The 25,545-nt window shown below is 40.4% G+C and overlaps 2 protein-coding genes across 2 annotated transcripts in view; one reads left to right on the top strand and one right to left on the bottom strand.

Moving 5' to 3' along the window:
* LOC308090001 (stAR-related lipid transfer protein 13-like) overlaps positions 1-7,198 on the bottom strand; it is a 155,497-nt gene extending 148,299 nt beyond the window's left edge. Inside the window, 3 exon segments of the mRNA XM_080435019.1 lie at positions 1,997-2,504; positions 2,821-3,254; positions 7,018-7,198. Coding sequence (XP_080291145.1) covers positions 1,997-2,504; positions 2,821-3,254 — 942 coding nt within the window. The 5' untranslated portion in view covers positions 7,018-7,198.
* An 8,882-nt stretch (positions 7,199-16,080) lies between these two features.
* rfc3 (replication factor C (activator 1) 3) lies at positions 16,081-25,256 on the top strand. The gene is made up of 9 exons (XM_080436612.1): positions 16,081-16,253; positions 17,040-17,177; positions 18,012-18,079; positions 18,770-18,867; positions 19,201-19,382; positions 21,018-21,154; positions 22,052-22,150; positions 22,821-22,890; positions 23,573-25,256. The coding sequence occupies exons 1-9, from the start codon at positions 16,167-16,169 to the stop codon at positions 23,762-23,764; spliced, it is 1,071 nt and encodes a 356-aa protein (XP_080292738.1). The 5' UTR covers positions 16,081-16,166; the 3' UTR covers positions 23,765-25,256.
* Positions 25,257-25,545: the final 289 nt, after the last annotated feature.

Here is a 25,545-nt window from a genome sequence, read left to right as displayed (position 1 = left end):
CGTATTATCGCTGCTTGCAGCTATATTTTGTTTTGTAATTTCCATTAGTATTACTATCCTCCTTTTAAGATAGAGAGAGAGAGAGAGAGAGAGAGAGAGAGAGAGAGAGGGAGATAGATAGAGATAGAGATAGATAGATCTACAAGCTCACAATGTGTTGCATCGCGACGCATTGTGACCTTGTAGATCGTCTATTTTCAAATTGCCAAAATGTATAGGGTTGAAGTGGTTAATGTATGTTTTTTTTAATGATAATCAAAATCTACAAAGTAACTATAGTAACTAAAGATTTCAAATAATTGTAGTGGAGTAAAAGTAAAAAGAAATGCCTCTGAGAAGTGGTGGAGAAGAAGTCAAAGTATTGGAAATTAGAAATACTCAAGTAAAGTAAAAAAAATACCTCAAAATTGTACTTAAGTACAGTACTTGAGTAAATGTAATCAGTTACTTTCCACCACTGACTACATAAATATATGAAGTCAATCAAAGCATATAACACTGACAACAACTTAGTAGCAATACTGCCCTCTAGGGGCAGAACTGGGTTACACACACAGCAAAGGCAGCCATCCAGTAAAGCTAATTGGACAGTACAGTAGTGTAGCGTCTTGCCGCTGCTACAGTAATGCTAACGAGACAGTAGCCTACACAGTACTGTAATGTCTTGCTGCCGCTACAGTAATGCTAATCAGACAGTACAGTGGTGTGGTGCTGCTAGCTACCGTATCGATTTCTCTTCCACTCAAACAGATTGAATCGACGGTGAAAGATGCTGAGTCTAAAGAAAGACAACTGTGTCCAGATAAAGCGTATAGTAGTGGTTAGGACTGCATGCTCTCTGGAAGCAGAATGTACTGTATCTAGCAGAATGTATCTACTATCAGTCCTACCGTACCGTATTGTATACTGCCACTTCCACCTCTCCTATTGCACTGTTTACCAAACACAGGGCCTTTTACAGTATATGGGACACGATTAAATATGCCAGGGTCACAATTTATATGCCCTATTTTACCATTCCTGCAAAAAAATATACATATAAAGCAAAAATTCAAAAGTTTTTGAAATTGGGAACCTTTTACTGTCTCCCTCTCAGCTTTCAGAGAGGGAGACAGTGAAGGGTCTCCAGCAGAGCTGCCAAGTCTCACCCTTTGAGAGTGAGAGTCACGCAATTTAACCTCTTCACACGCCTCACGCCACACCTGCCATTTCACACGCTTTTTTACCCCCTCTCACTACTTTATAAATTTTTTTTTTTTTAATTATATATTTCCATAACTTTTTGCTTGAGGCTTGCCGTAGTGGGCGATATCCCCCCCACTTCTGGGACGAAGAAAAAATATGGTGCATTTATATAGCGCTTTTATCACCAACTTCACCAACATGGCACCAACCTGCTCATCGGGAGCAATTAGGGGTTCAGCGTCTTGCTCAAGGACACTTCGACACTAACTCTGCAGGGGAGCCCGGGATCGAACTGCCATCCGGCCGCTCTACCGGCCACTCTACCGCTGAGCCACTGCCGCCCCACACACATTAGCCACAAAGCCACTGAACTGGTAAGTTCTTCTTACAGGATGTTTTAATGTATTTGTTTTGTTTTGATGTGTGGAACATGTATTGCTGTGATGTCTTTTAACATTGATACCTGGGACGCATCTGTGTCACTTTTAGATTTCTTTAGGCTATTCAAAAATAGCAGATATACAAGCTCATAGCGCGGCACCGAGTGCCGCGCTACGAGCTTGTAGATCTGCTATTTTTGAAAAATCGTGAAAATTATTTTAAAAATATTTTTTTCCGATTTTTTTTTTAGGATTTTGAAAATGTTTAGAAGCCGCCTCAGGTCTTAATGGGTTAACTTGATGCCAGAATGTTCCTGCTACGTAAACAAATGACCCTGGGGTACAAATAAAGAACCTTTAACCTAGAGCAAGAGGTTATAATCAATGTTTAGATTGAACACTGCTCTCCACACGCCTGCTGTCTGTCTTACCTGTTTGTCGTCATCTTCCATCAGGTCCTCTTCCTCCTCCTCCTCCTCTTCCTCCTCTTCCTCTCCTGTGGATTCTGGTCGGCTCCCGCCGCTGGGAGCAGTGGGACCGGCAGAGGCCTCCGTCGTCATCAGCCTCTTCTTGTGCTGGTTCTTCTGGTTCCGGCGGCGCCGGCTGACCAGGAACTCCTTGTACTGCAGCATTTGGGGAAAATCCTCTCCGTCGTCTTCGTCACCTTCGTCCTCTTCGGCCGCCGCGGCGGTGGAGGACTCGGAGGAGGCGGAGGAGTCATCCTCGTCTCCGGAGCTCTCGTTGACGGAGGCGCTCTGCCGGCCGGTGGCGGCGGTGCCGTCGGGGTCGTGGTCAGAGAACACGATGGCGCTGGGCTTGTGTTTGACCACCCTCAGATGATCCGAAGAAGGGCAACAGACCGCTAGTGGACGCTCCGTGGACATCGGATGACCAGAGCCATGATCAGAGCCCTCTGGTGGCTCCCGACGTGACGTACACCTGCAATGGAGGCTGCAAGGGTTAATCGAACAAATCGATTTAATAGATTCCCTCAATAAAAAAAAAAGAATACCCTTCATTTCGATTATTTGATTAATCAAAGTAATCGACATAATAATCGCTATAAGAAAATAATCGACGCGTTGCAGCCCTACCAGCTTTGCTAGAGAAATAAGCAACCAGGTCTAAGAAAACCATCTCAAAATGTGAAATATTTTCGGAACATTTCAACTACCAATATTTACAAGCAACTTTACAGAAAAAAACAAGCCCAAAGTCGCTTACGATAAGCGGAAAAGGCAACACTGAGCCGTACCTGCAGTGCTCCGTATTCTCTGACTCCAGATCAGAGGTCCAGCTGAGAGAGGAGCTTTGACCCTGGACCAGCATCTCCTCCTGTTCCGGGGTCAGGCGAGACCCGCCGCCGTGCCGCTCAGCAGAGACACAGGGGGCGCTGCTGTGGTTCACATTCATGTCACTGCAGTTCCTCCCGGCCCATACGTGATCCTCCTGGTTGTCCAGGAGGGGATGAAGAGGAGGTTCGGCCGTGGTTCGCAAGCTTTGCAGGGGAGCGTCGGACCCGGAGCCGGGTCTGGGGTGGTCTGGGGAGCTGGGGTCTTCTTCTTCTAGCCCGGTAGGCCCCCGATGATGCCGGTCGTCCAGAGGGAGTCCCGCGGTGTGAGGGTAGCGCTGGACGGGGAGGGCGGTGGTGACGGGACCCTCATGCATCACTAAGGGTCTGGTCCTCATCTGTGGGAGGGGCCAACAACAGGTGGGATATAATTTTCAGCTTAGTTTTTAGCAGTGGTGTAAATTTACTCAAGTACTGTACTTAAGTACAATTTTGAGGTATTTTTACTTTACTGGAGTATTTCCTATTTTTTTGTACTTCCACTCCACTACATCTCAGAGGCAAATATTGTACTTTTACTCCACTTCAATTATTTGAAAACTTCATTCACTAGTTACTTTGCAGATGTAAATTACCACATTATAAAACATACATTAACCACTTTAGCCTTATTTTATACCTAGGCTATTTGAAAATAGCTCATCTACAAGCTCACAACGCGTCGCATGTCAACACGTTGTGAGCTTGTAGATCGGCTATTTTCAAACATTTTTGTACTTTTACTTTTGGTAGGCCCTACTTCAAGTACATTTTTATACCAATACTTTTGTGCTTTTACTCAAGTACATATTTTATTCCGGACTTTTACCTGTAACAGAGTACTTCTACATTGCAGTATTGATACTTTTACTTAAGTAAAACACTTGAGTATTTTTTCCACCACTGGTATTTAGGCCTACCAAAGTGCCAGTAGCCATTGGTTTATGTACGGTCAAGGTTTTGGCTCACTTGCAGAAAAGCCCCCAAAAATATTAATAAAAAGATAATGATCAAAGACAGAAAGTGAGGCAGAAGGCGGTGTTGGGGGCTTAGAAAAAGAGATGAGAGGTGTTTAAATATGGGCAAAGGAAACTTCATGTCCACACAAGTGCAGATTGTAAAGCATATGCCTCTATAATTTGCCATCTGCTTCCATGGAGGCTTTTCAAGTCAGGATCTGCTTGAGGAACACATGAAGCACAGCAAACAGGAAGGATGTGTCTGACAATGTGGGACGATGTCGCCCTCTGCTGGTGTTTTTGCCTGGTGTATCTACACATAGCTTTTCAAGTCATTCATTCCTTGATCATAAATAGATCAATAGATAAATAGATTGGTCTGGTTTCACTATCTATAGACCACACATAAACAAATAAATGCATACATGTAATGACATAGTAAATGTGCGCCTGACAATATGAATGCATAATTTAATTATTTCTGTGAGATGATGATCACAGCATTGATAAAAAGCAGCTTACCTTGGTATAGCGGCTTTCAAGCTTTCCTGACCAACACTTACTTTAGTTCAAACACATTGTTTGTTTCCTGCTAGATATTTTGGGCTAAAAGGAAACGCCCAAGTGCCTCCCGTCCCGTTCCCTTCCCTTCCTGACATGTGTTTTTGTCTTGTTTGTCAAATAACTAACACAATCAATGTGTCACAACATGTCACAACAACACTAGATTTACTGCAAGTTATATATTGTCTCAATTTAACTCTAAGTGTACGTACAAATGGAACCAAAATGGACCCTTAAGGGTCGAGTGGACGCTTAAGGGTCCGTTTTGGTTCCATTTCCAATTTACCTGTAGTTGTAATGAGATCCAATTCTTTACATAAACCTTAATTTAACCAGTAAAAATACAGCATTAATTCCCCTTGACTCCCCCTGTCCCCCCCACTCTTCTTCTTCCCTTTCTTTTTCATGGAAATAACAAAAACAAACAAAAAACTAATTTCACCCACTGTGTTTTTTAACACCTGAAAAACCTTCTAATCAATAAAGTATGCACTGCAAAGAGGCAGAATATGAATATTTACTGAATTTACCCCCGCAGGATAATAACGGTGGTTATCTATCTATATGACACAGGTTCCACATGCGTTAACCCATTCAATCCTGGAACTCATCTGTGTCATTTTATATTTCTTTGGCTATTCAAAAATAGCAGATATACAAGCTCATAGCGCGGCACTCTATGAGCTTGAAGATATGCTATTTTTGAAAAATCGTGAGCATTTGTCTTTGAATATATTTCTTTTAAAGCGAAAAATTGTCAAATATTTTGTTCCAGGGACCTCCAGAAACCAAGATTTGAGTTGCAAATGTTTACTTAAAAATATATATTCAAAGATTTGCACAAATTTTCACAATTTTTCAAAAATAGCAGATCTACAAGCTCGCAGCGCAGCACTTGGTGCCACAATGAGCTTGTAGAGCTGCATTTTTTTAATAGCCAAAGAAATCTAAAATGACAGAGATGCGTTCACAGATTGACTGGGTTATGTACAGTACCAAAAGAAAAACTCCACAAATAACACTTTTGAAAATATAGAGAAGTAAAAGCAATAAGAAACAATGATGAAACACTAGTAAAAGCTACAGCAAACCTCAAAGCAGCAACAGCTGTGAGAGGTCTTCCACTGTTAACTTTTAAAACTCCTTAATGAAATTAAAGAAGGCAATTTGATACAGGTCTGCAGTTCATTCCAGGCCCAGGTCAAATAGGGTGTCTTTGAGCATTGGTCTGTGATAGAAATCCTTTTGTAATTTAGCAATATGTTGCAAAAAAACAAGCAGCCTCTTACTCTAGTTTATCAGCAGATGCAACAAGAAGTACTAAAATGTTGTACTTACTGTAGAATTAGCAATACCACAGCATGAAAATGCTCTATTAGAAGTAAAAGGCTTGTATTCAAACCATTACTTAAGTAAAAGTACAAAAATGATTAGCATCAAAATATACTTAAAGCAAGAAAGTTTTTCCAAAATTTGTCAAACTAGGGTTTTGGAATATTAATAGACAGCTGCAAAGTAACTACTAACTAAAGCTGTCTAATAATTGTAAGTGGAATAAAAAGTACTACATTTGACTTGATGTAGTGGAGTAGAAGAATTAAAAAAGAAGTATACGAAGAAAAAAAAAATACTTGAGTAGAGTAAAAGTACCTAAAATTGTACTTAAGTACAGTACTTGAGTAAATGCACTTAGTTACTCTCCACCATAAATTTAAAATTTAGGCATTTAGCAGCAGCTCTAAATCCAGAGCAATTTACAGTAAGCAAGGTCAACACGAGGTAATGTAAACCAAGAACCCTCAGTCTAAACTCTAATCAAAAAATATATATACTGTATGTACATCGAAACTATACAAATCTATAGGATGCCAAGTCAACAAATGAACCTGGCATCTGTCTACAGTACATAATATGCTGTTTAAGTAAGTAAGTTAAGTTACATCAGTAACAAATAGCTTAACCCATTGAAGTCATTTTAGTCACTTTTAGTTTATTTCATTTTTTCTTTGGCTATTCAAAAATAGCAGATCTAAAAGTTCTACGAGATCTGCATTTTTTTTGAAAAATCGTGAAAATTTGAGCAAATCTTTGAATATATATGTGTTTAAAGAAAACATTTGTAACTCAAATCTTTGCTTCTGTGGGATTCTATAAAATGTCTTCTAAATCCTAACAGTTCTCTTAAACACTTATGTTGCTATAATATCAGTAGTGCTCAAACTTCTTCATGTCAAGGACCCCCAAAATGATATGTATTTGTCCGTGGACCCCCCCCCCCCATCTCAAAGTTCCAGGGACCCCCAAGAAGCAAAGATTTGAGTTAAAAATGTTCGCTTAAAAAATATATAAATATATTAAATGATTTGCACACATTTTCAAGATTCTTCAAAAATAGCAGATCCACAAGCTCATAGCGCGGCACTTTATGAGCTTGTATAGCTGCTATTTTTGAATAGCCAAAGGAAAAAAAATGATAAAATGATACAGATGCGTTTCCGGTCTTAATGGATTAAGTAAGTAAGTTAAGTTACATCAGTAACAAACAGCTTAAGAAAGCAGCTCATGGGATATTTAGAAACACAGACAGTGCTGAACGTACCAGAGGTCTCACTGTACTGTAGGGTTGATGCTGGGTGTCACATCCCTATAAATTAGACTGGCATCCAGGGTGACGTCCCTCTCCCAGCAGCACGTACAGTACGTCGTGAAGCGAGCAATCAGCTGGTCACTGGACCAGAAGAAGAACCAGCACAGGAAAGCGATGGGTCAGAGAGCAGCAGTGTTGCACCACCGCTGTGGAACGGCAAACAGGAGCAGAGAGAGAGGAGGGAGAGTTAGTAGAAACAGACAGCAGACGTCCCTGGAAGGGGAGGGGAGTATAGGAATGCTTTTCCCCCTTCAACACCACCACCTCAACAAAGAGAGAGAGAGAGATACAGGTGTGTGTGTGTGTGTGCGTGCGTGTGCGTGTGCGTGTGCGTGTGTGTGTGCGCGTGTGCATGTGCATGTGCGCGTGAGTGTGTGTGTGTGTGTGAGAGAGCATGTGTCGTGTGGAGAAGTTTTGCACAATTTGTAACTTGTCAAGTGTAATGTATTTTTGGATTAAGTGTGTGGAAAGTGTGTGTGTGTGTGTGTGTGTGTGTGTGTGTGTGTGTGTGTGTGTGTGTGTGTGTGTGTGTGTGTGTGTGTGTGTGTGTGTGTGTGATTTTGAGTGTGTAGAGGGTGGAGCATATTTGTGTATGTGTGGCAGGTGGTTTGTGTTCAGTACAGTATATATGCATATAAGTAAGGTGTACGGTTTAACAGTACAGTACAGTACAGTACAGTACAGTACAGTACAGTACAGTACAGTACAGTACAGTACAGTACAGTACAGTACAGTACAGTACAGTATGTGTATACTCAACTGTATGCTTGTGCAAGAAAGAAATAAGAACAAAAAGAGAGAAATAGCAGCCTGGCACATACACACACATTAGATAGACAGACAGACAGACAGATCAATCGATCGATGCGCATGGAGCAAGTCAGGAGTCATAACGACAGTGGAGAAAAAGTACTCAAATATTTTACTTAAGTATAAGTATCAATACTGCAATGTAAAAGTACTCCGTTACAAGTAAAAGTCCGGAATTCAAAATGTACTTGAGTAAAAGCACAAAAGTATTGGTATAAAAATGTACTTCAAAAGTAAAAGTACTAAAATGTTTGAAAATATCAGATCTACAAGCTCACAACGCATCGCGATGCGACACGTTGTGAGCTTGTAGATCTGCCATTTTCAAATAGCCTAGGTATAAAATAGGCCTGAAGTGGTTAATGTATGTTTTATAATGTAATAATTTATATCTGCAAAGTAACTAGTCACTAAAGTTTTCAAATAATTGTAGTGGAGTAAAAGTACAATATTTGTCTCAGAGACAAATGTTGTAGAAGTAAAAGTACAGACAATTGAAAATACTCCGGTAAAGTAAAAGTATCTCAAAATTGTACTTAAGTACAGTACTTGAGTAAATGTCCTTTTACACCAATGCATAACGGCACTGGAGTAGACATGAAAGACAGGTTGAAACTACTGTACTGTATGTTCCAGTGCCACGGTGTGACGTGTGACCAAAGACTTTGATTCAAAGTGTTGAGGTCTTGTGGTGCACCGCGCACCGTTCTTCATCTGCCTCTCTCGCCATTCCAGCCTTGTCACTCATCCTAATATAGTAGGACTGGAGGCTATGGACTCTTCACCTGAGGTGTGCACATTCCTCAGTATATAGAGGATGAGGTAATGCGTCAAACATCCTCTCCCCTCCTGTCCTCTCTGAACCTTCCTCCCACCGCGACACGTCCTAGTGTTCTGTAATAATAACACCATCTCCTGTCTGTCTGTCCGTCTGTCTGCAAGCAGCCTTTTAACTCAACTCAAGGTTTATTTATAGAGGAGCATATTTATAACTGTTTGATTATTATTTTTTTAGCTCCCTGCTCTCCCTCTCCATGACTCTCCTTTTTCTTCTTCTAAAATAAAGATTTAAAAAAACATTTATGGACGGACTATTCTGGGTAGATCTGATATGGGTGGGCAAGCTGTTCCAGAGCCTGGGGGGGGGGGGGGCAAGCGCTGCAAAGGCTCGTTCAACTCTGGTTTTCTTGCCTAGCCCTCCTGGGCACAAACCAACAGCTGGTCAGCCAACCTCAGGTCTCTGGAATGGGGGGGGCGTGAAGAAGTTATACAAGGAACGGGGGGAGCACCTCAAAAGGGTTTTTGTTTATTCAAATTTATTCAAAAACTAAGATTTTGGAAAATGTTCTTAAGTAAAATAAAGTATGCAGGATTCGAACATGCTTGAACATTTGACATTTAAGGCCTAATATTTCTACAATTGCTACAAATTTCTATAACACCTGTGTAAATATGTAGATAACTTGTTTTTTTCTTTTTTTGTTCTCTTGTTTGATCTCCTTTCCCACTTGCCCCCTCCCCTCTCTTCTTCTTCCCCTTCTATGCACGCAAACGAATTTGACCCACTTTTTAACTTCTGTAAACCGGTGATGTGACAATAAAGCTGATTCTGATTCTGATAGCCAGTCATTATGGCATAAACTATAAGTTGAAGGAAAACCTTTGGTCTGATAATGATGCACCATGCATGTTCAAATCATGTATATTGACTTTTTCCCCCAGTCAGGGAAGAGACTTTGGGTCACCCTGCTTCAGGCATGTTAACCTTGAGAATGACTGGACCTGTTGAGGCCTGTCTGGAGCCAAACAACCCAGAGACCATGGTCATAAAACCAAGAGTCAAAAGACATAAAAGTGAAAAATCCTCAGTGTTAGCTTACGTAACTCAGAGAGTGTACGAATGCGGGTCCATTTGGTTACATTTGTACACTTTCTGACAGTGGTGTAAAGTAACTAAGTACATGTACTCAAGTACTGTACTTAAGTAAAATTTTGAGGTACTCTTACTTTACTGGAGTATTTCCAGTTTTCAGTACTTTTACTTCTACTCCACTACAGCTCAGAGGCAAATATTGTACCTTTACTCCACTACAATTGTTTGAAAACTTTAGTTACTAGTTATATTGCAGATATAAATTATTATATTATATAACATACATTAACCACTTTAGCCGTATTTTATACATAGGCTATTTGAAAATAGCCGATCTACAAGCTCACAACGCGTCACGATGCAATGCGTTGTGAGCTTGTAGATCTGCTTTCTGAGTTACAAATGGATAAATTAACAGAGGCTTTTTACCCTTCTCATAAACAATTCCCCCTCTCAATTTGCAAGGCAGATATCGTTTGCTCAAATTAATCATCTACAATCCTCCTGTCATAGTAAATCAAGTATACTGTATAATTCACACAATTAAATCTCTGAGTGGACTGTTTTGTTGTTGTTTTTGGAGAGTTTGCAGCACTTTTACATTTGGGACCCTTTTTCCTACTTGGATAAAGAAGGAACTAGGCTAAAGTTTTTCCAAAGTGAATTTCAGGCCATAGATCTTTGTCTCTCTCTCTCTCCCACTCATTCTTCAGCCTCTGTACTACATAGAGGCACATTAATTCACTGTAGACGTATATTTCAACACGGGCTACGCCACACACAGCCTGCTCCAACATGCTGCTCCACATAAACATTCCTCTCACCAAACACCAAGAAGTACTCAGATCTTTGACTTTGACTCAAGTACAAGTAGTGTTTAAATACTTGTGTTGCCAGGTAAACGTCATGCATTCAAAATGAAACTTGAATCACAAGTCCAGAATGTATTAAAATCAAATGTATACTTAGGAAGCTAAATAATGGCCATTTCAGAATCATATACATGATACACTAATTGGATCATGATTATAATCATTAATGTGTTCATCACTTTAATGCTGCACCTGGTAAAGGCGGAGCAAATTTTAATGACTGTATATACTGCCACGTAGCTTAACCTATGATAAAATATCATAATTGAACTGATGGTTTATAATGAATGTTTTCGTTTAATTATAATTTGTGTTAAAGGGATAGTTCACCCCCAAAATGAAATGTAGTGTAGTAGATAGATAAAGTAGCATGGAATATTGAAATACTAAAGTAATGTACAAGTAACCTCTAAATTGTACTTAAAGCGGCACTATGTAACTTTTTTTAATGAATAAAATGTAATTTGGTCCAATCGTAAGGTAGGCTACAGTATGTTAATATAACTTATACAATTGGGGTGGTTGTACCTCCGTCTCCCTGCTCTTCTATTGAGACATTCAGATTGTGTCAAAGGTCATGTCTCACCTATAGACAGGATCTGACACACATTTTTACCTGATGGTCAAGATTCAATGTATCCCCTGAGCAAGCAGGCAGGCTCTATTAGCTCAATGGTAAAACATGTCAGCACTGAGGGGTATAGAGGAAAGTTACATAGAGCAGCCTTAAAGGGATAGTTCACCACCAATGTTTTTTTTTCACCCCATGGAGACTTGAATTCATAGACATTTTTTTAATTTTTAAATTTTTTATTAACAATAATTTGATGACCGGCAGCGGTTCCGGTAGGAGACACAAAGCGTCTCCTTTGTGTCTCCTACCGGAACCGCTGCCTACCGGTCCGCTGGTCATTAAATAATTGGCTTAGGAATGCGACAAAAACATATCCATGAATTCAGTCTTTAAGTACAGTACTTGAGTAAATGTACTTACCGGTAGTTACAGTACATTCCACCTCTGACAAACACAACCACAGAGCGGCTATGGGAGAAAGAGGACGAGATAAAGAACAAGGAGAGAGAGATCAACAGAGAGACAAACAATAAAAGCAGTCATAATAAAACTGTTCATACAGAGAAACCCCCAGAGGCCTTGTGAGCCTCTGCTATCTTTCTTGATCACGTGTGCATGTAAGATACCAATGAGAAAGACAACATAACGTTGTTATGATATTAAACACATTACAGACCCAGTAGAGACATACTGTGTACCTTTTATAGAAGGTTGTTTCATCACAGGAGGGCTCACTGTGTGAGAGGCAGGTAGATCAGTGGTTCTCAAACTTTTTCGTGCCAAGAAGGCATTTTTTGTTAAAAGGTTAAAGCTCTGTAGCTTCCTGTTATCAAAATGTCTTTGCTTGATTCGCTTAAATCTAATTGTTCTTGTTTGAAAGCTCTTTTTTTTTTCATTTATTTTATTTTATTTTTTTAAATTTCAGATGACATATGTAAAAGATGTAGAATGGTCTGGGATGGTGTGAGAGCCCTCATGTGTATGTGTTGTTGTTGTTATTGTTGAATGCTATGTGATTGTTTTTTGTCATTGTTTGTACGTTGTGCCTGAGGACCCCCTGGAAAACGAGATGATGCAACTCAAGGGGTTTATCCTCCAATAAAAAAATAACGAAATAAAAACAAATTTGTAGTCTGTCCCATGTCTCTTCCAGCTCTAACCTCAATCTGTCAGCACCACCACTGCCCTAAACATGTAGTGTTGTTGTTAGTAGGAATAAACAAACACAGAAACACCCGGGAGGAAGTGAACTAAGAAAGGGGAGGAGACAAACCGAGTTCCTGTTTCTACACAAATAAGGAGGTGGCACCCCCCAGAGGTAAAAACAAAGGGGGAACCCATTTGTAACCAAATGTGTTCCCAGATTGCTTCACGTCCAACCCAGATTTGGCACAAACAAGGGGTTGAATTCGTTCTCCTGCTATTGGAATTTTCCAAATTCACAAATTATTTTATGAGTTTAAACATCAAGAACAAACTTATCTTCAACCAGTTCTAACCGAAAGGATATTCTCTCAAGTCTCTTTGCCATCCAGGACGTCCAGGACGCAAAAGTCCAAAGCCATTGAATATCTAAAGTGATTGAAATCACAAAAAGAAAGAGTGAATGTACAGTATACTTTCAACTGTGTGGATTCATTTTAATGGTGTGGTTACCATTACCATCATCTTATAATAATAATAATAATAATAATAATAATAATAATAATTGTAATAAGGGTAATAATAATAATAATAATAATAATAATAATAATAATAATAATAATAATAATAATAATAGTAATAACTAGAAATATTGTTCCTTGAAGAAACAATGTGGGCTCGCTTTAAAGCCAAAAAATAGTAGTTATAAAAAGTAAAAATTCAGTTGGACTTGGTATATCTTTCTTTGTGTTGTGTGTGTGTGGGCGTAGACTTGCCTCCGGTTGATCAGATCGGGAGCAACCGTTATCATTCTCCTATTTGTCATCAGTTACACACCTGCTTGCATTGATGGTAGCAAGGGGGTGGAGGGGTATGGGGGCGCGAGTGATGGGTGCGGGGTGCTCTGCGATTTCAGATGGTTTACAGTGTGTGTGTGTGTGTGTGTGTGTGTGTGTGTGTGTGTGTGTGTGTGTGTGTGTGTGTGTGTGTGTGGGGGGGGGGAGTTGTGTGAGGTTATGTTTACCGATACACACCATTAGTGTTAAATTGGAGCTTTTTTTTAAGTTAAATTGGAGCTTTACAAAATGTTTGCCATTAAAATTTCACCCATTTTGGAGCTTACCGTGTACAAACGTTTTAGCATCAAAATATACTTCGAGTACCAAAGTAAAAGTACTCAAATTTTCAGAAAATAGACAATCTACAAGCTCATAACGCGTCACATTGTAGATCGGCTGTATGTGGTAACTGTAGGTTTTGTATTAATAATAAAATCTGTAAAGTAACAAGTAACTAGACGCGTCGCAATTCAGGGCAATTGCAAAGTGTGGTTGCGCCGACGCGGGTCGCGGCCGCCGGGACTCGAGCAATACGTCTGGAGGAATACCGTCGGAGGCTGCGCCAATTACATTGTCACGTCACTCCTGAGATCGCTTGCGTTTCATTTTGAGAGGATTGATCCCCCCAAAATAATGTTTTTGCATCAAACGGTCACATTTTGCGCATTTTGATCCCCTATGGATCAAAGTGGAAATGCTTTTGGGGATTTGTTGAGTAAACCACACTTGACATGTGATTCAAATTTGGGATTGATTGGACGTTTCGTTAGTGATTTTTGGCCTTCTTTGTAAAACGGGCCCCTCCCGCTAACTTCGGAAGCCATTTACGGACGAACGGTAAGGACTATCAGATTTCCGCTTGGAGATGTTTATTGCATGGGTCCATAGATCACGTGTACCGATTTGTGTGAAAATTGGACAAAATTTGAAGGAAAAGGAGCAAAAAGTGTGTTTTGAAGAAAATTCAAAATGGCCTATCCTGACGCAAATGGGCGTGGCAATATGGGGGAGATGCGTCGTGACCCAAGGAATCCAGGGAAAAGGACATTTTGATTTTATGACATACGGTTCAAGAGTTATAGGCCAAAACGTAAAGGGGGCTGTTATAGCGCCACCATGAGGCTGACTGGTGTAATTATTTTTTCAATACTTTTGGACTAAATTATGAACCTCCCCTCCAAATCTGGTAACTCTAGCTCTTACGGTTTCTGAGAAAAAAATACTTGAATTTGAGTTTTTTCACTTTTCCATTAAAGTGGATGGGGAAATGTAATGCACTAATAAATCAATATCAATAAAACTATGTAACCAATCTCTTAGCAAAATGATAGCACACGATTCCCGGTGAGGCCGGTCATTTTGACATATGGCACTAAATTGGGAAAAATAAACTGTGGGAGGAGATGCGCGGCAAAGTATTGTTTATCTAGAAAGAAGAATAAAGTGGGAAGAGTACTATAGTCTGGTTGCCCTGTTAGGGCAACCAGACTAACTAAAGCTGTCAAATGCTGTCATTGTAGTGGAGTAGAAGAAACAAAAATGGAAAGGAAAGTAAAAGGACCTCAATATTAAACTGTGCATTGTAAGCACTTGCAAAATACAAGCACACATGTCCACAGTAAGCTGGATTTTTTAAAGTTTGAATGGAGTTTCTAAGTGAAAGTATGTGGGAGTAGTTAATAGTTGGCATACTTTTTGCGGAGAATAAATAAATTGTGAGGATGTGAGGATGTGCTCGCTGCTGCTGCAGCGAGCACACTATAATACATTATATGCATATGCCATGAAGTGCAGAGTGAAAAGTAACAATGTAATGTAGGGGTGCCATGGATGAAAGACATTATTGTAGGGCCTATAGGAGTGCCCTTAGCCTAAAGAGTTTGGGAACCATGCTAAAACAATGGTAACAGGAAGAGTGGGCACTAATGAAGAGTGGGCACCTCGATGTAAAATTGGTATTTGGTCCAAAATGTAAAAAGAAAAAAAGAAGTTTGGAAAACAGTTTTAAGCAATGTAAAGTATGGGCTGCATGATTAGAACATGATTGAATATTTAATATGTCTACAATTGCTTATGCTACACCACGAGGCAATGGCAAAGCTTAATTTACGAGTACGATCGAGTTGCCTCTATATGAGTTCGAATTGTCCATGCCTACCTAATGTACAAAAAAAGACTGGTTCCAATTTGATTCTGGGTTTTTGAGTCAAACATATGAGTTGAACTCTCTGTGAACCTACCTCTGAAGTAGCCTCTGTCCAAAACCACAGCTGGAAGGTGTCATCTTGATTGACTGCACACTGGCGGGAATCTGAAAATCTTTTGTGCCAGGGACCCCCAGAAGCAAAGATTTGAGTTAAAAAATTTCTCTTTGAAAAATTTATATATTCAAAGATTTGCACACATTTTCAAGATTTTTCAAAAATAGCAGATCTACAAGCTCATAGCGCGGCACTCGGTGCCGTGCTATGAGCTTGTATATCTGCTATTTTTGAATAGCCAAAGCTAAGTGGTTAAAATGATTCTGAGGCTATGTTAACTAATTTAGCTGGGGACCCCCTGGTAGCCCACCAAGGACCACTGGTGGTCCCTGGACCACTGGTTGAAAACCACTGCATTAAACCATATCTGTATATAACTCTGAATTAAACCAAACCACCGTATTTACCATATGTTGACGTTATTGGTTGTACTTCTCCACTATTGAAGGTGAAACAGCTCCATTCATGCCTGCACCCAGTCACCCACCAACCAAACAGCTCCATTCATGGCCGCTTGGTGCCGCTATGCACCCACCAACCAAACTCCTAAAAAAAACAAAAAGAAACATAAAACGCAACTACGGTACGTTTGTCCCTCCGTTCTCTCCGTCCTCCTCCTAACGACCGGATAAGGAAAAGGAAACGGCAGCAGCGCGGGTTGTCGAACGTTTCGCGGGAGTTTGTTGACAGTGTTTTTTCTCATCTAAACGTTAATATTAAAGCATTAATATGAGTCTGTGGGTTGATAAATACAGACCCACCTCTCTGGGGAAACTAGACTATCACAAAGAACAAGCTGTTCAGCTCAAGAACCTGGTGAGAGTTGATGTGATCATGTATCATGTAGCCTGTTGTAGAATTGTATTAGCAGAATATTGACCGTAATAATCAAGCAAAGAAGATGATGCATGCAGATGGCAAGTTGCTTGTTGCAGCTAATCTTGACATCGTTTTTTATCGTTATGAGATGGTAAATGTTCTAATACCGTTTAGAACTGGTTCTGTACACCATCGTAAATAAAATACAATATAGGTCTGTTTAATGATACATTTCTGGTCCAATTAACAGTTAATTGGACAGTTAACAGCTGTTAATGTGGAGTCATTCTTTATTCTCTAGCTCTGGATTAGAAGGAGTTATCCTGAACTCCTTCCAATGCTATGGACCAGAACTATTTATTATCCTAATGTTAGTCTCGCCACTCCTATCATTATTGATTATCATTCATCCTCATATAATCTATATATTTTTGGGGGTGGTTGTGGCAAGGCAGTTTTATTTGTAAAGCACATTTCCAACAACAAGGACATTCAATGTGCTTTACACAGAACATCAAGCAAAGGAAACACAATTATGCAATGACATTATAAGATGCATAAAACAAAAGAAGTAAAACATAACAGATACAATTACAGTGCAGGGTCCATTAAGGTTACATTTTGTACTGTCTCACAGTTTCAAATGGATGAATGAACCCTGAGGATTTGTTTTACTGTGTCTACCTGGACTGGTGTCGGGTTGTGTGTACTGTGTAGTGTATCCGGGCTGAGCTGCTGCTCCAGTACGTAGTCATGATGGTTGTTTGTGTGATTTATTTTCAGGTCCAATGTGGAGACTTCCCACACCTGCTGATCTACGGTCCGCCCGGAGCCGGGAAGAAGACGCGCATCATGTGTCTGCTGAGGGAGCTGTACGGAGCCGGGGTGGAGAAGCTCCGCATCGAACACCAGACCATCGTGGTGAGAAAAAGAACTCTTTTTTTTTTCTTTTTTTTTTACCTTTTTACCCACTTTTCTCCCCACAATTTAGTCGTTATGCCAATTAATTCCTCCCCACACACATTTGTGTGTGGGGAGGTGACAGTGCCAGTGAGGATCCCCCACCAGGAGGACTTGGAGAGCCTCCATCTTACTCCTCCCCTGCTGCCAGGTGCCGTCCCAGCCCAGTACGTGCAGTGACAAATATCCCCCTCCATGCCTGGCTTCCCTCCCCCCAAACACGGTCCAATTGTGTTTGTATAGACGCTCCACAAAGCCGGATGCACTTGCACCTCGGTGGATTTATCCACCAGACTCTGCGGTGGTTGGCAGGCACTTTTGCCACTGTGCCAACCAAGCGAAGGTGACTCTTGATGAAACTAGTGAAAGACTGATTAATCATTCGGCTTATTAATCGGGCCTATTAATATGTTTTAGATCATTGGCATTGGCTTGGCTGATGCCTGTGCAGATAAAAAAAAAACTGCAGACACGTAATGCTTTCTTCTTTTTTTTCTTCTTTTTTCTTCACATTTTGTCTCATTTGTTGTTATTAAATTAACAATATCAAAGAGTTCAATCCTAGGTAGACAGTCGTCCAAATGAAACGATCACATCATTCACACGTGAAGACTTTGTGGTTGTCGAGCAGATTGATGCAATTTCACAATATCTCATATATATATATATATATATATACAATGCCTCTTGCTTTATTGTATTGGAGCAGCACATTGTTCCTTTTTGTAAAACACCTTGTAAACCCTGTTTTGGAAAGGTGCTGTATCACTTAACTTTTTTTTTGCTATTCTGCAGGCTCCATCAAAGAAGAAAATAGAGATCAATACTATAGCCAGCAACTACCACATAGAGGTAAACGCCAGGTAAGCAACGGGAGAAGAGAACAACACCCTAATAAACAATGGGCCCGATTCACTAAGCTGGTCGTAAATATCAGTGTAAATAAAGTGACTAAAGGAGGTTGCATTTTCTCTAAGCAAAAGGGGTGTGTACATCCATGATATGTGTGGATCGCAGTTGTTTCTCATTTTGGCCTGAAGGTCAGATCGTGTTCATATGGAAGATCCTTTGCATTGCTCCACGCCCCCATTTAAGACTATAAAGCAAGACCATAAAGCTGTTTACACTCAAAATATGGGTGTGAACAGCTTAGTGAATCGGGCTCAATGTCTTTCTGTCGGATCTCTCAAATTGCAGTTGGCAGATGCACACATCTATTTTGGTAGATAGATAGATAGATAGATAGATAGATGGGTAGATTCAGGGGCCAGAGACAGCACAGCAATACAAAATTTAAAAAGTTACAGATACAGGGCAAAGAAGTACAGAAGAGTAACAAAAGACACCCTCAACAAATGCGAATAAAGTATTTATTGTTTTCGTTTTCTTCTTTTTAAAGTTGATTCCTTCCTTTTCTTTATGTAAAGCGACTTTGTTTACTTAGAAAAGCGCTGTATAAATCTGAGCTATTATTATATTCACTTCAATTCGTCAATTTCCCCTTTTGTAATGATGACCACCACTACTTGTATTAATGTATGTCTTTGTTTCAGTGATGCGGGGAACCAGGACCGCGTGGTGATTCAGGAGCTTATTAAGACCGTGGCTCAGTCTCAGCAGATCCAGTCCAGCACACAGAGGGAGTTCAAAGGTAAAACAAAAAAAAAACATCCCTTTAGCCTATGATTGCATGCCTTATCAGCCCTATTATACTGCTCAAACTTTGTGTAAAATGGGTAAAGTAACAATTCTGGAGGCGAACATTCTGCAAAAATAGCTGATCTATAAGCTCACAGCATAACGCATTGTGAGCTTGTAGATTGGCTATTTTTGACAGCAACTATATATACTGTGTGTGTGTGTGTGTGTGTGTGTGTATATATATATATATATATATATATATATATATATATATATATATAAAAACATTTTTAAATGTATAATCTATCTCGTCCCATCTGTCCTACCCGCTGCGTCTCCTCAGTGGTGTTGCTGACGGAGGTGGACCGCCTGACCAAAGACGCCCAGCACGCCCTGCGTCGCACCATGGAGAAGTACATGTCCACCTGCCGCCTCATCCTCTGCTGCAACTCCACCTCCAAGGTCATCGGCCCCATCAGGAGCCGCTGCCTGGGCATCCGGGTTCCTCTGCCCAGCACCGAGGAGGTACAGCTATCATGAATTAAAGTTCTCACTCAGTCACCACGACTGGTTTCATTGGGATCAGTCGTAGAAAAATAGGCCATCTACAAGCTTACAACACGTCGCAGCGCGATGTGTTGTAAGCTTGTAGATGGCCTATTTTCGGTTATGCGTTATTTTAAGATTAAAGTGTATTTGAAGTGGTCAAAATAGCAATAGACTGCATGTTCAATCTTCCAGAAAATCCAAATGATCCCAGATATTTCATAAAAGCAAAGGTTAACGTCTGGCATTTTGTTTTAAAATATAAAATGGCTGTCCTTATTTGTCAGGGCCGGTATGGCTGACTTTGGCATCAAGCTGCAATTTCTTCAACTTGTATGGCTACCATAACACCCTAATTCTACATATTGTGCTAATTGTTTATGAAACACAGCGCTAGTATGTGCGGGGGGGCTCGTTTTCACGCTGTTTCACAAATCACATATTAGGACTTGGCCTAACAAAATTATTTCAGTCGTAAGATTTTATTTTGCTTTAAACCATGAGTAATACTTTTTATAGTCCCTGTTATGACATGGGAGGAGGTACAGTAACGCTTCTTATATTCCCTTGTATGGGACTACAGTACAAGGGGGAACTGGGAATTGGCATATAATGAGTAAATTGGGAGAAAACTAATAATTGTCCTAGGGAAACTGACAATGCAACGTATCATGTTCCTAAAATGCATCGTGCTGTGATGCGTTGTGAGCTTGTAGATCTGCTTTTTTTTTAAGGCGCTTGACACCGTCATATGACGAAATATAAATCAGGCTTTAGGGAGATGGGAAGGAAATAGTTTTCCTTGCCTGGTTGAGTAAAAGAAATGTTGATGATAATTATGAGAAGTTAATAATTAATCAATGTGCTGTTCGGTGTCCAACAGTAGATTGTTTAGTTTTTTGTTTAAACCAGTGGCACTAGAGTCTGAAATGCTTCTGGGCTCAGTCAGTTTTCCCCACATATGAAGGGTTTAAAAGGTTGCATTGCTTCCATGTAATTTAGGCATTTTAGCAGACACTCTTTATCAAGAGCGACTTACAACATGCAAGATCAGAGTAAATGGCACGAATCCGTAGTCAACAAATGTCATTGTGAATTTTCCACTCTCATAGATCAAGTTTAACCCATTAAAACCCGGAACGCAACACATTTTAGATCTCTTTGGCTATGAGCTGCTATTTTTGATACATTTAGCAAATCTTTGAATATATATATATTTTTTAAGAGAACATTTGTAACTCAAATCTTTGCTTCTGGAGGTCCCTGGAAAAAAATATTTTACAAATGTTCGTTTTAGAAAAAAAAAAAATATATATATATATTCAAAGATTTGCACAGATTTTCATGATTTTTCAAAAATAGCAGATACAGTGCCGCGCTACGAGCTTGTATATCTGCTATTTTTGAATAGCCAAAGTATAAAATAATGGGTATAGCTAAAAATCTAAAATGACACGGATGCGTTCCCGGATTTAGTGGGTTAACACTTGTTATTTGGGGGTCCCAGACAGACAGAACAGTCACCAGTGTGTTTTTCCCCTACCAGGTGTGCAGTGTTCTTTGGGTCACAGACAGACAGACAGTCACCAGTGTGTGTGTGTTTTTTCCTGCCAGGTGTGCAGCGTTCTGAGCACCGTGTGTAAGAAGGAGGGTCTCCTCCTGCCTCCTGAGCTGGCCAAGCAGATCTGTGAGAAGTCTGGCCGGAACCTCCGCAAAGCCCTGCTCATGTCTGAAGCCTGCAGGGTGCAGCAGTGAGTGGCAACATCTCATATCTTATTGTAGTGACTTTGCAAAAGTTTGTCTCGAGAGACGAATCATAAAGTGACAGTAAAATGAGGTAATATCTCAAATGCATTTAATTTGAATATGTTTAACCCATTAAGACCTGGAACGCATCTGTGTCACTTTTTGATTTGAGCTAAAAAGCATTATTTTACACTCAAAAATAGCAGATATACAGTAGATCTGCTATTTTTGAGAAATAATGAAAATGTGTGCAAATCTTTGAATTGTTTTAAAGCGAACATTTATAACTCAAATCTTTGCTTCTGGGGGTCCCTGGAACGACATATTTTGAGATGGGGGTCCGCGGCCAAATGCATATCATTTTGGGGGTCCTTGACATGAAAATGTTTGAGAATCACTGATATAGAAAGGTTTTTCAGAAAACTGTTGGGATTTAGAAGACATTTGTAGAATCGGCATCAGGTCTTCATGGGTTAATGTGTTTTAACCCAGCAGTCAAAAACATAACTTGCAACATATCTTGTATGATATTTACATGATGCACCACTAAACCGATTTATTCGACGACTAAAATGTAATGCGATTAATATGCTGTCAATGGATTAATAATTTCACCCTTCAATTCAATCTTCATCAATCTCAACTTTCTCAGACATTTTCTTGTTTTTTTATATTTGTTTTAGGCTTTTCTGCATTTATTGATAGTTTTAAAGTGAAAATAGACAGGAAAGAGGGAGACGGGGTGAGAGGTCGTCGGGAACGGGACTCGAACCCGCGACGCGCTGTCAGGCTCTATTAGAGCCGAAGTGCCTGTTTGGTTCTTTCTTAGACATTTTCTGAGAACCCTCTTTGCTGCACTGACCTCGTTGCCTCTACTCCCCCCCCCCCCCCCCCCACCACAGGTACCCGTTCTCCGCTGACCAGGAGGTTCCAGAGACGGACTGGGAGGTGTACCTCCGGGAAACGTCCAACGCCATCGTCAGCCAGCAGAGCCCTCAGAGGTAGGGTGACCATCCCGTTGCGGGACAGTCCCCAAAATGTCCCGCATGAACGGAGCAATGTCCCGCAAGTCAATGAGCGTTATGTTCCTTTAACGTCTCACTCTATTTACCCTCTTTAGAGAGAAAAAAAAACATAGAGGTTTGCGCTCTAAACTCAATGCTTACTAGGGCTGAAGACGGGTGCGAGAGGCCAGCATGAAAGTCTATAAAAAGTCTATAAAAAGGCTCACACACTGAAAAATTAACATTGAGGCTCTTTGGATTAAAAAGTGCAAGTGACATGGTGAAACAAAGTGACACAGACGCTGGACGTTTCGCTCCTCAGACCATCATCAACACTGGTGTCTGGCTTTTTTTGTTTATGGATCCTCTTTAAAGAGAGAAATGCTGTGATATCTGTGTCAAAAATCAATGCGCAGGTGTTGCGAGCTGTGCTGAAGCTCTTAACATGTCATGGGCAAACTGGGCTGGATCGTGTTCTGTTAATTGCCGCAACTTTTTTGACATATCTTGGACAGAAAATATATTTTTCTGTTTTTTAATTTAACGAAAATCTTCTCTTCTGGGGTCCCCGGCACAAAATCTTTTCAGATGCGCCCACGGCCAAATGCTTATCAATTTGGGGGTTCCTTGTCATTACAATGAGAACCACTGCTTTAATCTCTCTCAGGTTACTGGAGGTCCGAGGAAGACTTTATGAGCTCCTGACTCACTGCATCCCTCCTGATGTCATCATGAAGGTACGCTGCTGTGACAACTCAACACCAAACCATGTGCTGGTAGAACGTTTACTCATCACTTATATCAGTGATGATTTTGGGGGGGTCCCTACTGTAGATGACAGTGAAGTGACAATTTTTAATACCTAAAAAAAATAAGACCATTACTGCATCAAAAGTCATCAACAAACTATACTATAAAAACTGGTCAAACATTGGCCAAATTGTCAAATAATATAAAGAAGTGGCGGAAGTCGTGGAAATAGACGATCTACAAGCTCTGTGAACTTGTAGATCTGCTATTTTCACAATATTTATCTGTGGCACAAGAGTCAAACAAAATTGAATGCCTCAACTCTTACTTTCCAAGTGCTTGGCAGGGTGGCGGGTCCCCAGTTCGAATATGATTATTTAAGGGAGCCAGCTTAGGTGGTTCCGGCATCTATTACGGATGCCTCCCGAGCGTCTCCCTAGGGAGGTCCTGCGCGTCCCACTGTGAGGAGACTCCGGGGCAGACCAAGTACCAGATAGGGGGAGATTTACATCTCCACACTGGCCTGGGAATGCCCCCAGGAGGAAGTTACTAATGTTGCCCTGGAAAGAGATGACTGGAAATCTCCGCAGCCCGATTCCGGATAAGCGGTTGAAGATGGATGGATAACAAGTAATAATCTGTGCTTCTCATGTTGTCGTCTTTGCCCAGGGTCTGGTCACAGAGCTGCTGAGTAACTGTGACGGCCAGCTGAAGACGGAGGTGGCCCACATGGCGGCCTACTACGAACACAGGCTGCAGCTGGGCAACAAGGCCATCTACCACCTGGAGGCCTTCGTGGCCAAGTTCATGGCCATCTACAAGAAGTTCATGGAGGACGGCATGGACGGCATGATGTTCTGAACTCACAGGGAGGGAGGGGGTGTGGTAGACTTGGAACAAGACGCACCCGTTTCCCTGGCTGAACGCAGTGCTGGACAACAGTAACACTAACAGGAGCACTTAATCCATTTTCTCCCCAATGTAGTGGTCACTCAGTTGTTATATTGGAATGGGAATTCCAATACAAAAAATAACTCTGTGACCCAGGGGTAGTGGGAGTGACGTCAGGACTTTGGTATTCTAATAATTCCTCCCCACACACATTTCTCACTGCTGTTGTATCCTACTGACTCACCTAGCCAGTTGCCAGTGAGGAGCCTCCGTACTACTCCTCCCACCCAACACTCCCTGTTGACAGGTGTCGCCCCCAGCCCGTAGGAGTACTCGTAGGAGTGACAACAAAATGTTTACTCGTGACTCATAAAAATGTGTCCCGAACAGTGTTTGGGAAACACTGAGTGATATTTGTTCACTGCCTAAGATTTGTTTTATTATTACAAAAGATTTTCAAAAAGAAAAAACAAATCTAACATTTCATAAATAAATAAATAAAATATATGTTTAGGAAGTAGTGAAAATAGCCGATTTCTCTTTTGGGTCTCGAGCTAAAAAAAATGGGAACCAATGATGGTTTCCTTATCCTGTTTGCTTTGTAAAACTGTCATCATGCTGTATAGAACACTTTAGTTAACCGATGTGACATCATCCATTTCTGTATGCCTTAAATGTTTCATCCCCATCGATGTCATTCGTTGACAGGTTTCTGAACTGTCCCACCAATGAGAGACAGACTGACTAGATGTAAATGCACATCTCATAATGAACGTTGGTGAGGAGGATCAATTATATGAAGATAAGGTTGAAAATGGGTGACGTGCTCCTTAACCGTCAACAGTGATGAAACAATATTTGACAAAATGATGATCGATGTTCTGTCCTGATTTGGCTTATTTTTTCTCCAAAAATGACTTAATTACACAATGCAAGACTTTTACAACTCATGTCTTTATTGACTGGAAACAAACTCCCCTGAATAACAGATAAAGGAGGAAGAAAAGGTGATTTCTGCGAGTGATTTTCCCTTGCATTGTTGAAGGATTCAATTAAGATAGGCATACATGTGCTATCTTGACGTTTTCCTATTATTTAAAATGCATCATAATTATGTATTGTCCAGCACTAGACTTGAACACAACACGGTCAGAAGATGATTCAGTAATAATGCCCAGTGCTTCAATGTACGTGTGTTCCATGTCGCTGTTTATTGTATAGTTACGAGGTATTCCTCCATGTTGTTAAATAAAGACATTTGCAGGTTATTGTAGAGACCCTGAAAGTAATTTTATATTTCTAGAGATTCTTACCACTCAAAATGCCAACATACAGTATACATGTATTGTACATTTGGAGACTTAACGTTGACGTTTTTCTGTCTAAAATATATAGTTTAGTCTAAAATATCAGGAATCCTGTTACATTAATTCACTAATACAGTGTATAAGGGGTTGAGGTTCCACATTAAAATAATTTGAAATATTCACAACATTTGTATTCACAATCACAACATATAGCTTCTCTATTAAAGGAGAATTCCGGACATTTTAAGTGTTATCTTTGATGTGTCGTTACTCACCTACCGACGTAAACAGTGGCATTGTTTATTTCCAGTTATTCCCCTGTCGTCATATTTTCAACCCCCTCCGTTGTCATAATGGGAGCGCGTGTCATAGGGAAATTCGTCTATTATAACCGATGCAAAGTTATTTTTTTCTCTACTACTACTCATTGTGGAGTCTTATGAT

This window comes from Gymnoscopelus braueri, assembly GCF_963280865.1.
Source record: "Gymnoscopelus braueri genome assembly, chromosome: 8".
Classification (NCBI taxonomy): domain Eukaryota; kingdom Metazoa; phylum Chordata; class Actinopteri; order Myctophiformes; family Myctophidae; genus Gymnoscopelus; species Gymnoscopelus braueri.
The sequence above is the reverse complement of the archived record's forward strand: the minus strand, read 5'-3'. Positions and strand labels throughout refer to the sequence as shown.